General features: G+C 52.8%; 4 protein-coding genes across 4 annotated transcripts; 2 read left to right on the top strand and 2 right to left on the bottom strand.

Annotated features, from left to right (window-relative positions):
* Positions 1-2835: 2835 nt before the first annotated feature.
* B0T15DRAFT_531064 (uncharacterized protein) lies at positions 2836-4942 on the bottom strand. Its single transcript, XM_062869219.1, has 5 exons — positions 4660-4942; positions 4348-4557; positions 3339-4238; positions 3128-3228; positions 2836-3015 (listed from the first exon to the last, which is right to left on the bottom strand). Exons 1-4 carry the CDS (start codon positions 4801-4803, stop codon positions 3136-3138), a joined length of 1347 nt encoding a protein of 448 aa, XP_062720782.1. The 5' UTR covers positions 4804-4942; the 3' UTR covers positions 2836-3015; positions 3128-3135.
* Positions 4943-5459: 517 nt separating this feature from the next.
* Positions 5460-6771, bottom strand: B0T15DRAFT_554741 (glutathione S-transferase; the record flags this gene model as incomplete). Its single annotated transcript, XM_062870361.1, has 5 exons — positions 5460-5991; positions 6047-6214; positions 6268-6325; positions 6396-6620; positions 6676-6771. 5 exons carry the CDS (start codon positions 6769-6771, stop codon positions 5777-5779), a joined length of 762 nt encoding a protein of 253 aa, XP_062720781.1. The 3' UTR covers positions 5460-5776.
* Positions 6772-7573: 802 nt separating this feature from the next.
* Positions 7574-9166, top strand: B0T15DRAFT_484776 (uncharacterized protein; the record flags this gene model as incomplete). The annotated part of the gene is made up of 3 exons (XM_062866242.1): positions 7574-8179; positions 8246-8367; positions 8422-9166. 3 exons carry the CDS (start codon positions 7574-7576, stop codon positions 9164-9166), a joined length of 1473 nt encoding a protein of 490 aa, XP_062720780.1.
* A 316-nt stretch (positions 9167-9482) lies between these two features.
* Positions 9483-11430, top strand: B0T15DRAFT_433529 (putative cinnamoyl-CoA reductase). Its single transcript, XM_062865778.1, has 3 exons — positions 9483-10234; positions 10365-10457; positions 10579-11430. Exons 1-3 carry the CDS (start codon positions 9673-9675, stop codon positions 10932-10934), a joined length of 1011 nt encoding a protein of 336 aa, XP_062720779.1. The 5' UTR covers positions 9483-9672; the 3' UTR covers positions 10935-11430.
* Positions 11431-11548: the final 118 nt, after the last annotated feature.

The raw sequence follows: 11548 nt of genomic DNA, 5'->3' as shown, positions 1-11548 counted from the left end.
CACAACCCTTGGCACAACCCTTGGCATGCGCTTGGCAAACGCGGGGGGACAGCCTCAAGCCTGGCCGTCTCGTCGCCGCATTGGAGGAACGCTGCTGGGCGCCCATGTCTCCTCCGCCGGATAAAAAGGATGAATACCACCCTGCCATGCCAAGCAAGAGTCCAAGACGGCTTTTTCGCAATGTCGTGCCGCTAGCGCGAGCTGAGCCCTTTGCCTCTCCTCGAGTCCTCCGCGACTGGCTCCAGCGAGCTTCCCATGTCGTCTCGTTCGGGCGTTCCCCCCGTGATATCGGCAAGCTTGCCCCGTGCTGGCCTCGTTGCTTGTTTGCTGAGGAAGCTCTGCAATCGGCCCGGGAGCAAACCAACAGAGCGACAAGTCATCAGATGACGATAGCCAAGAACAGGGGAGGGGAAAGGAGAGGACGAGTCCGAGCTTTCAAGGCACCTACATGCTAACTCGTTCCGATGGACAAAGTGCGAGGACATCGGACTTCAAGCTACCCCGACTTGATTCAAATTCACCAATCTAGGTACACTACTTCGCGTGCGGGGGGGACTCTATTCTTGCCGTTTATGCAGGGACTATGTTCCGGTGGTACTACTAGTACGTGTTGCCAATATTGTATGAACGTTAGGTTGAACTAGGATGCCCCATCGATACCCGTTGCCCCCCAGAAAGGTCTAATTTCGACACCCAAAGGAACGGGTTCGGGTTCGCCTTCCACGTCTTCGCGTCTCCTATGCGGATAAAGCTGCATTTGTCATGATCCGACGTCTGCACAGTACTAGTGAAGTCCAGGTTTCCGCCCGAGCGCCACGGGTATGGTATAAGCGCTAACCGTTAGAATGGCCTGTTTTGTTTACCGGTATTCGAGTCCAGTCCAAGCACCCCCACCCAGCAGCGACGGCACACCATGTTCTCCTCTATCATGGAGCGAATACTACGAAAACATCCGCATCTTTGGAGCATCCTGGTGAGGAATGCCGCTGCCTGATTATCCGTCTGTCAACACGATGCGCCAAGAACCACGGAGGATACTTCTGTGCCCAGAATTACATGGCTTGAACTGTTGGGTCCCTGGGTGTTGAACATATTAATTGCCAATAGCTTGGCTTATGTTCATGTAGATGAAGTGTGCAGCCAGTCCAACGCGTAGCTGGCCACTGGAAATTCCCTCTGGATCATCGGATGAATCGGACTTTGGGGACGATTATCCAAACACAGCCACGTCTTGCCCTTGTCAAGCCAGCTTGAACTTGCTTAATCCCTTGGGTGCAGCCGATATCAGAGCACACAGTCCCTTTCTCCTAGTCACGATGCCGACATTCAGCTGGTAAAGCACGGTGTCATGCTAGAATGCCTGGCTGTGTCAGGGCCATCCAGGTTTGTAGTGCTAGAATGTCCCGAAGGTTGATTAGGAATGGTCTAAGTACTAGTAGGAGATGGATCAAATCACGAAAGAGATTGCTCCCTGCAATATAGCAGCCCGATTGTTATAGTTAGGTAGTGTACAATCCGTCGTAAAGATGTCCATGTATATCAGCCCTACCTCGGCTACTACACACTGGCGTCCATGCATGTGGTCTTCCTTGCTACGCCTCTCCAGGCGAGCCTTATGTTAGTGGTGTTCAAAGACGCTGAAATCAGGGGCGGAGACCACAAGATACCTAGGCAGCTACTGGAAGTACCGGTACAGCAGGAACAAGGGGAAGAAGGCTGGAAACCAAGCTCTCCATGTACATAAGGAATCAAGGTCCCTAGAGTCTCGGATTCCTCAAGCATGCGCTATGTCCCGTGTGAATCCCTACTTGCAATAAAAGCGTTCGAGACAGGCTCATATGGTTGGCCCGTGGAACGGAAGAATCACTCGGACATGGTTGACTCGGAGTTTCCTCAATAGGAGACGATCTGGACAAGGGAGGGACCGTTTGGCTACGAGTGAGAACGATGGGTGTTGCTGTTCGTAGACACAATACACGAGCAGCGCCTACGCAAAACCGGATACATTGGATTGCGTTTAGGTCGACTTTCTTCCCTTTATTACTACTAGTAGTAAGTATCCTGCCTTTGGTGGTCCTTATCGTCTCCGTCACTCCTCGTCTCTCCGACTCGGCTAATACCGGCCCTTCTTTGACTTCTCTGGATTCGATTGGTGGCGGCCTCGCGTGCACCCAGGTTCGTCACCCCCGTTTTTCGCAGCATGTCCAGAAGAAATTCTCTGGGTATTCCTCGCGATTCTCGTCTTAGTCTCTCGGACCGCCAACATCCGAGTCCCAATCCGCCCAAGCGTCGTCGTCATAGTCAACGTCCATTGTACCTAGTTCTATGGTAAGTGCCCACTCCAACGCAGGGTTAATAAAAGGAGGATAAGTTGTGGTGTGTTACCGGTGTGGTATACGCAGTCTTTCTCCGCGAGGCCTTCCTCAAACGCCGCTCCGCATTGCACACAAATGCTGGCGGTAGAGGTAGCCTTGCGTTCTGGCCGCTTATTACATGGCTCACTCCAGCGCTGGGTGCACTGGCCTTGGCTTCCAGCATCGCAAGGTACTTCAGCACCTTGGCGCGGACTCGATCGTCATCGCAGAGGGCAGTGAGGATGGCCCGAACGGTGCTCTCCGAGGCGTTTTGTAAACGCTCCATTCTTCCAGGCAGAGGTAGATGTAGTTCGAGGTCGATGAGGCCACGCTAATGGCGCGTTTAATGCACCCGCGACCGAGAATACAGAGTAGGTAGGCGACAGGATCCGTATGGATGCTGGGCCAGATGACGCGCCAAGACAAAAAACAACGCTGTCAGCATCCGAGAGCGGTGTCGCGAAATAACACGCAGGCACGGTACGTTTCTTACTGTGCGCGTCTGATCTCTTGCGCCACGAGGACGCCCATAGAACAAACGGCACTATATATGATAATATTAACCTGGAAGTAGATCGATTCTGCTCTGTACACTGCTTATATCCAATCCTTTCTTCGCCCCCGTAAAAGCTGGCAGGGATTCTCCCATCACATGTTTTCTCTGTTCCGTCGCCAAGTTAGCATTCTCGTCTTATTTCTGCTTCCGGTCACAGAATACTAACACGGGTAGATCTGGACTTTAGGTTAGGACTAGTAGTAGTAGTAGCACTCACATATCGCCTCACATATCCTCCCGAATCTTGCAATTCGAGCAGATAGAATGCGAGCACAAACATTGTGCACTGGGTAGGTGGGTTACCATCCCACATTGACACTTTTAGTCGGGAGTTTTGTAACTGGCGTTAGCAATTGCCCATTCCTTTCCCATGTTTACAACTACTACTAGTAGTAGTACTGAAAAGGGTGAAAGCAACGAGCACTCACGCAGGACCACTTTTGTTCTTGCGGCCGTTCCGGCTGTTCCGGGCGGCTCGGAGCTGTGCCTTGCACCGGCCACGCGGCGCTGTATGTCTCGGACGGTCTATCCGAAAGCGAATTGGTCGGCCTCGTCGGCCCTCCGTATTCGTGGTCTGCGTCGCTCCCTCCTGCGCTGTTGTACAGTGCCGACCACGATCGGTACGGGGTTGACGAGACGGCGGTAGATGCTGCCGTTGAAACATGGTTTGGTGATGACGACGACGATGTGGATGCAGGACTGCGCCGTCTCTGTTCATCGACTCTTGACGCCGCAGATCCCTTCGATGGCATCTGATCAGACTGCCCGGCTCGTCTTGTTTCCAAGGTGCTCGAAGCTAGCCTCTGTGATATGCCGGAGCTCGTGCCCGCGCTGACAGCAACGCCATCCTCGTCCCGCGGAACATGTGCTGGGTCGGCACGAGATCGTAGACGGGTCACCCTCGTTGTCCTGCTCTCGCGGGTACCGGTATCCGCTGAGAAGGTCATAGCTGGTCCGGGGTCTGAGGATGAATGACCACCCTGATGCCCGTGATGTTCGGACCTTTCACCTTTGCTGTCGGACGGTGTGCGTTTGAACGACTCGGAGGACTTGGTGCTGTGGCTGTGGCTGGCTGCATGAGGCAGAGATCTCGCAGTGAAAAGCCAGGCCCCGAGCCCGGCCAGTACACAGATCGCAAGCACGCCGGTAACCGAATTTTGGAAGACCAAGTCCCGAAGCAGGGTCAGGATCGTCAACATGCCAGACACGACCCTGGCTGGGGCCCTTAGAACCCGGCCAAGTGCGCTTTCGAAGACCTCGTGACGCGTGGGAAATGGCGAGGCGAGGATCCGCTCGCAGTCCAGATCGGACGATGGGGCTTGTGCCTTCTATAATAAAGGATTGTCAGCCCTGACTCGAGGCACACTCTTCTACCTACCCACTGTCGTCGATCCGATGTCTGAGTGGAGAGCAAGCCCGCTGGAACGTGGCACCCACCTTCAATTCGATACACAGTCGCTTGGTCTCCACGTCGCTCTGGTAGCGCTCCTCCTCATAGATCCCCTTTGCGTACGGAGTACTACTACTACTATCATCCTGCGGCTTAAACCTGTCGGCCAACCAGACTGCCAGGGCAATAAGAGCGGAGAGACAGCTAAAGATCGCGCCAGCCAGGCCGTAGTCTCCGCAACAGAGCCAAGAGAGGCTCTGTTGTGGATTCAGAATGTCGGGTTAGCACGTCTTTCGACCTAAGCACGACGCATGTTGCGTATCGAACGCCTAGGAAGGAGTTCCTCGTTTCCTACCTACCCTTCTCTTCCTCGGCGCGGGAGGGGCAGCTACGACAGGTAAGACCTGATTCGCCTGGGCCTGCCTGGGGTAGGCCGGCCGTGGTGGTTGCGGATGTGGGTTTTGGCCTCCGGCAGCGCGCTGGTGTCCCGAAGAAGTGGCCATCCGTACGAGTGATGCGCTGATTGCTGGGTGCGTAATACTCTGTGGCTCGCTTGAGTACTAGTAAGGTAGTAGGTTCAACGTAAGGCGGTCCAGAAAGCCGGCCGAGCGAAGATTCGGGGTGGGGTGCATTATATAGATATAGACTGCATGTTCGTTCTGAATAATTATGTCCGACCCCGAGTGCATATTGGGCGCTGCTGCGCCACCACTGAACTGCGCTGCATGCTGCCAATCGGAGCAAGCCGGCCTGTACATACCTACATAACAACGGGGCGGAGTCGATCCTTGCACACAGCTATGAGCTATGTGCATCGCCGCCATCCAAAAAACAATACATCGAGAGGCCTCTGGTCCCATCAGCGCATCATAAACCTCCTGCTCTCTTTGCATGTATTTACGCTTTGCCGGCACTATACTTTGCTAATCTCGAGTCCTCGACAAGGTCATCACCTCCTGATCCTGTCCCTCCCACTTGCCGCCGCCGAGATACAGATGAGCCCTCAACCCCCAGGGCCAGGAGAGCTCAGATGAGATACGCAGGCCGCAAAGGGATGGTGTCCATAATTGCCTGCTGCCCTGTACTACGGTTTTAAACATATTACAAGAATTTGCGCCAGCAGAAGCAGGAAACTGCGATGCCATTGACAGGACATTGATTACCTACTTGCTCGGCCTGCGCCAGAGCAACAGTTGAACCTCAGCGGGGACCACCGTCATAATTTATTGGTCTAATGGCCACCCACGATAACTACAGTATATATCAGGTATCGTCATCTCTACGATGATTCTGGGCGGCTGCTGTCCTGAACCAAGTCGAACCCTCATTCGCATAGCACAAACCACGCACTGAAGTAACGCTATCGGGTTACCAACTTTAACGTAGAAGGTGTTTTGAATTCTAGCAGAAAACGATGCACTTCTGCCTGATTCTTGCATGATTGGCTAATGCAGAGGTGTGTATTCCCCTCAGAAATCAGGCCTCGGCATCCCTCTTCATGCTTTCCGCGATCCATTTCACAGTGGGCTCAGCAAGTTTGTTCATCTCCTCCTCTGTCATCTTGTTGGTAGCGAGGTACTTGTTCGGCCCCGGAATATTGGCACCTTTCTGGAAGCCTGGACGCTCAAGCAAAACCCAGAACCACTTGGAAACGTTCGGGAAGTCTTCTATGGCGCGCAACCCAGAGAACCCTAAAGCCGGTTATGAAAAGATTCCACGGTGTACGCGCACGGGGTCAACACTTACTGATTGCAGAAACCCACGGCCAGATGGCAATATCGGCGATCGTGAGACGATCACCGACCAAAAAGCTGCATCCTTTTTTCTGAAGATGGCCATCTAGAACTCGAAGCAAGCGGCGGCTCTCATTGACGAAACGGTCGATCGAGTACTGGTGGACTCCTACCGCGGAACCTGTGGCAAACGTGAGACGGGGTTCCTGACCTCCCGCGTGTTCTCTTACGTACGAGTGAAGAAGTTAGCCTGGCCTAGCATCGGTCCAAGGCCGCCCATCTGCCACATTAACTACGGAAGAGTTAGCCGGAGGTACTTCAGCGAGATAAGCCAGGCCTATCAAGATATTTCGATCCCTTACCCAGCTAATTGTCTCCCAGTGCTCCTTGGTCGCGTAGGGATAAGAAATCAGGTGGTTCTTGTCGTATGTCGCCACTAGGTACTCCAGGATAGCTCCCGACTCGAAGATCTTGAGCTCCACGCCGTCGGCTGTCACGTCGGTGATGGCCGGGATCCGTCCATTGGGGTTAATCTCAGTAAACCACGGCTCCTTTTGCTCGTTCTTGAACATGTCAATCTGCACCAGCTTTGCAATGTGTCAGGCTCATCACTCGGCCGGGGGAAAAGTGTCACGACAGTACCTTGTACTCAAGTCCAAGCTCCTCCAGAGCGATGTGGATTTTCAATCCATTAGGTGTGCCCTCGCTGTACGCAGTGATGTTGGTCTTGGTAGTCATCTTGAATTATGACAGTTCGCTCGCTTCAGGGCATCAAGGTCTGGCTGCTGTTTGTGCAGCAGGAGGTTTTAGTGAGAATTTCAGGGCGCCAGGACTGTGAACATAAATACTCGTACTTCAAAACATCACACGCCCTGCTTGATAATGTGTCAACGTGATCTAAGTCTCCGCGGCACGTTTGCTTGGAGTCTGACAAATTGGACAGCATCTCGTCCCCAGTATCTGATGACAAATCGATATCTTCCGTATGATACAAAGGAAAAGCCTCAGTCTAAGTTGCTGCAAGATCCTAGGGACCTGATGTCCGATCCGTAAAAGTGCATGAGGCAAGTCTAAGAATCCACCGGCCGTTCAGCGTGCTGGAGGATCACGAAGAAGGCATTGATCGACCAGGGGCCTGTGGACCGGGTTTGGCTTGGTTTGAGGGCCATCTGTCTGCGAGAAAGGACAGGCAGGATGGGCGTATGACTGCTATCAGGTTGTGTTTTTGGGCGGGCGATATCACAGTACGTCTAAAACCATGTAGTAGTTCCTGCAAGGTGCCAGGGACCAGATGCCTAATCAGGAAAAGCCCCAACATACCTTTGGAGCCGGGCGGATTTGGTGTGGGGCCAATGTAGAGACGATGGGAGAGAACCTAGCTCGAATCTCCGTTGATGACTAAGGGCTCGTAACGACGATTATCCCCAGCACCAAGAAGCAATCTCATGATGTCCGTAGGTCTCCTTTTTCTCACTCCCTCTGCCTCCTTCGGCCTTTGCCGCCCATGCCCCTTGTCACCCCCCAGCGCCATACCACCACCATGAGCCCCTTCAAGCAGCAACGACTCCACTGGGTACACTCCACCGAACCGACAGGTGTTGTTCGCCGTCATGATAAGACCACCATGACGAAAATCCGTCGCCATATCATGAAAGATATTGGATTATCACGACGCAAGCCCCAACGAAATCCGCAGTTCGTCGTCGAGATTGGGTCTCCTCCTGCGTTTGCCAATCACCCAGAAGTGAACGCTCTCTTGCCGCCCTTCTGGAGCCAGGATCCGCTCAGCGTCCTGGAACAACAGTGGCAAATGGACACCTTCTCGGCGTATGGCTTATCTTTGTTGGCTGCCGAGGGCAAAAGACTACTCTGCACTGGAAGTGTAGATGCATTGACTTCCGAGGGTTTCTCATTCCCGTTTGCTTTCACAGCGTCCGCATTCCTCCGCCACTTCAGGGCCATCTTCTCCGACCCGTCCGTGCTCAAGGGCATCTACCGCCAGTCATCTGCTAGGATCAGAGTCATGGCATTGGAACGCTCCTTGGGGACAATTTCGTGCATCAATGCGACTGTGGCGAATCCTAGCTTTGGTCTAGCGACAGGGGATCGTGTCATTTACGCCGTCCTGGCCGTCATTTGTTACAATGTAAGTGGAACGCATGGCTTGTTGTGCCGTCACTTTGTCTGTCGCTGAACATCGTTCCGTTATTAGCTCCTTAGCCTCGAGTTTCATCAAGCACGTGTCCATTTGGAAGGCCTTGGAGGGTTGATTGCTGCCAGAGGCGGGATACAGTCTCTGAAGGGTAACAATGAGCTGAGATTGATGATTTTCTGGTATGGCTAATAATCGGATGAGTCCTTCGATTGTAGCTAATATCCGTGTCCTAGGGTCGACGTCGCGACATGCTTGCTGTTCAACACGAGGCCACGATATTCGCTGCCCCTAGACCTCACCCCATCAATGTTCCACACGGACCCATCAACAAAGGTTTTACCGATACCGGTCTCGAAGATTCTTGCGACTGCCGAAGTTGAAGTCGGGGTGCGGCTGACTCACATCCCGGATTACGTAGCCGCCTTGAGCGAAGTAGCCATCATCATTGAGTCAGAACTGGCCGCGAGAGGGAATGCCTTGTGGAATGATGAGATCTTTCTGGGGTTACGAATCAACCCCCTGGCGCATCGGTTGTTTGACCGCATGGGACGAACTATCCGATTTTCTTCTCACTTGGATCAGATCTTGGAATCCATACGGCTAGGGGTCATCGTTTGGATTATCTGGACGAAACGCATGTGCCGATCATGGCCCGGCTCTCCCATGGCATACGTACCAGAGTTGCTGGGCATGCTCAGTGTGGAGTCCGGCTGGGCGGCAAATACCGCCTCGGGTGCTTCGGATGACATCTTGTCTGTGAGGCTCTGGCTCAGTGTTCTTTGCGGTATTGCTTCTTGTCACGGATCCTGCGAACGAGAAACTGCTGTAAGCCTGATTGCAGAAGATATGCATCGACTAAACCGGAAAGAATGGGGCGAGGTCATGGTGCGTGTACGGCAGATGCCCTGGATCAGCTCCTTTGAGACACCCTTGGCCGAAGTAAGAAGCCATGTCCAATTGTTTCACGTCTCACAATAGCCGCATTTTAGTTGGTAGCTTCTTTGGAAATAGATCGGAACTTCTCAAAGACGACAACTAGGAAAGAATCTTCCTTTTTAAACCCTGTCCAGCTTTACGATCATCAACACAGCAAGATAGCCCAATGGTGAACATGTTACCCATGCCCATGGATGCAGCAACCAAGCATCAGAGATCCACAACATACATGAAAGTAACGGGTGGGCTTATTAGAAGGGGGTCGTGATGGTGTGCAGCATGGACAGCTGGCACCGTGGCCCACATTTATACCCACCGATCTCAAGGATCAATGATCTTACGATTCCACATCCTTTTGCCGGAACACAGCTCACAATTATTAAGCCGTTAGTGAATATAAGAAGCGATACACCTGCTCCTGAAGTCATTTCGATCCTGTTCCCTCGAATATTGGGGTCATGCTCTGAGAAACTCCTTGTCTTACATCCTGAATCTATCTTTTCTCATTTCGACTCTAATACGGTTGCGTCGCTATTCTTGTACTAAACATGTCAACATCCTCAAGCCATCCAAAAGTCATCGTCGTCCTTGGAGCCACGGGACACCAAGGCGGTGGCGTCGTTCGGGCATTGCTCAAGTCCAAATCGTGGATTGTCCGAGCTGGCACTCGCGACCCAGGTTCGTCCAAGGCCCAGAAGCTCCTAGCCGAGGAGCAAAACGATGATGGGCAGTTGGAGGTTGTCGCCGCCAACGTGTACGATATCGAGGCTCTGCGAAAGGCCTTTGCTGGCGCCTATGGAGTCTTCGCCATTACCAGCGAGAGGCACCCTGACAAGGAGATAGTTGACGAAGAGGACATGCAGCACGAAATTGAGGCTGGACGTAACATTGTTCTCGCCGCCAAGGAGTGCAATGTTCAGCATTTTGTATTCAGCAGCCTGCCTGACATGATGCAAGCCACGTCTGGCCAGTTTCCTAAGCTCTACCACATGAACAACAAGCATGCCGTTGAGAAGATCGCCAGAGAAGAGCTCCCAGGAAGAGTCACTTGTCTCATACCGGGTTTCTTCTACACGAATCTACAATGGCGACAGTATTGTCGACGCCAGGGTATGTCGAGCTGTACCTCGTCTGACCCCTCCCCCCCGGCCCCCCAACCCACATAACCCGAAGAGATCGTTTCTATCGAAAAATAAGGAGGAAACCAAACTGACTTTCTCTCCGCTTCTACATGGCGTAGAGGACGGTGTAGCTAGGTTCTGCTATCCAATTCCATCGGACCAGGTGACGCAGTGGACGGATCCGGAATATGATATGGGCTCTTTCGCAGCAAGTGAGTTCAATATCCTATCTCGATACCAAGAGGACGGAAAAGAAGAAAAAAGAAAACGGCGATGAGACAGAACGGGTCCCCTAATGTGTGGTTTTGTCTAACCACACCTGCTACAAAACAGAAGTATTCAACTTGGGCGTCGATCGGACGCGCGGCAAGACATACCTCGTCATGAGCCCCCCGGTCACGCCGCAGCAGATCGCAGAGACCTTCACGAGAGTCACTGGGCAGCCAGCCATCCACTCCCCATCATCCGCTGAAGAGTTTGGCGATCTGACGGCTCCATTGGTCGGACCAGCTTTCAAAGAGGACGCCAAGCAGATGATGCAATGGGCCGCCATCGCTCCAAAGAGCAAGGTCGCCTACGGGGCGCTGGATCCACAGGTAGACCGCTCCGCTGAGGAACTTGGACTGACTGCTAGCTCATTCGAAGCGTGGCTGAAGAGGAGCGGCTGGACAGGACCGGATCGTGCGTAAATGGCGTCAAGCGAGCGCCAGTTTTGCTTGGACAAAAACACCGACGGCTGAGAACGGGAAGATGATTGTTGCAAGGAAAATGAATTCATGAAGTCTGTTGTCAGATTGAAGGGATATATTTCTTACAGACAGTTGAGAGCATCAGGGCATGAAGCCCAGAGGTAGCAGCATCAGCATCATCATTTTGATTCCCAGTGCGAAGAGTCTGTAGGTTTAAGAGACCTATCATCATGGCATATTGTATGTTCTGCTCCTGCACTGACTCGAGTCTCTCAGGTGGGAATGAGAGACGCAAGTCCTTAATGCTGTGTTAGTTCCATAATGCGCTCATTGTTCAAGTTACTATTGGTTAGATGCGGCAACCTATCGTTAGCAAAACCCTTGGAGATACAGTTGACTCGGATGGTGGGGGCGGTTTGACAGCCAAGGACTTGATCAGATGAATCTGCGCGGCCTTGGTGACGGCGCATGGGTCACGGTACTCAGGTGCGTATGGGCGGAGACTAGTATTGAGGGCAAGATGACATTCAGCGAGTTCGAGCATGTAAGGAGGCGCGGCGCGAGGTCCAAGTGTCTTCGAGTACAGGTAGTATGGATGCTACGAAAATCTTGTA

The sequence above is a fragment of the Chaetomium strumarium genome (genome assembly GCF_033439665.1).
Source record: "Chaetomium strumarium strain CBS 333.67 chromosome Unknown B0T15scaffold_4, whole genome shotgun sequence".
Taxonomy (NCBI): Eukaryota; Fungi; Ascomycota; class Sordariomycetes; order Sordariales; family Chaetomiaceae; genus Chaetomium; species Chaetomium strumarium.
Note: the sequence above shows the minus strand (reverse complement) of the source record. Positions and strands in the feature narration are given on the sequence as shown.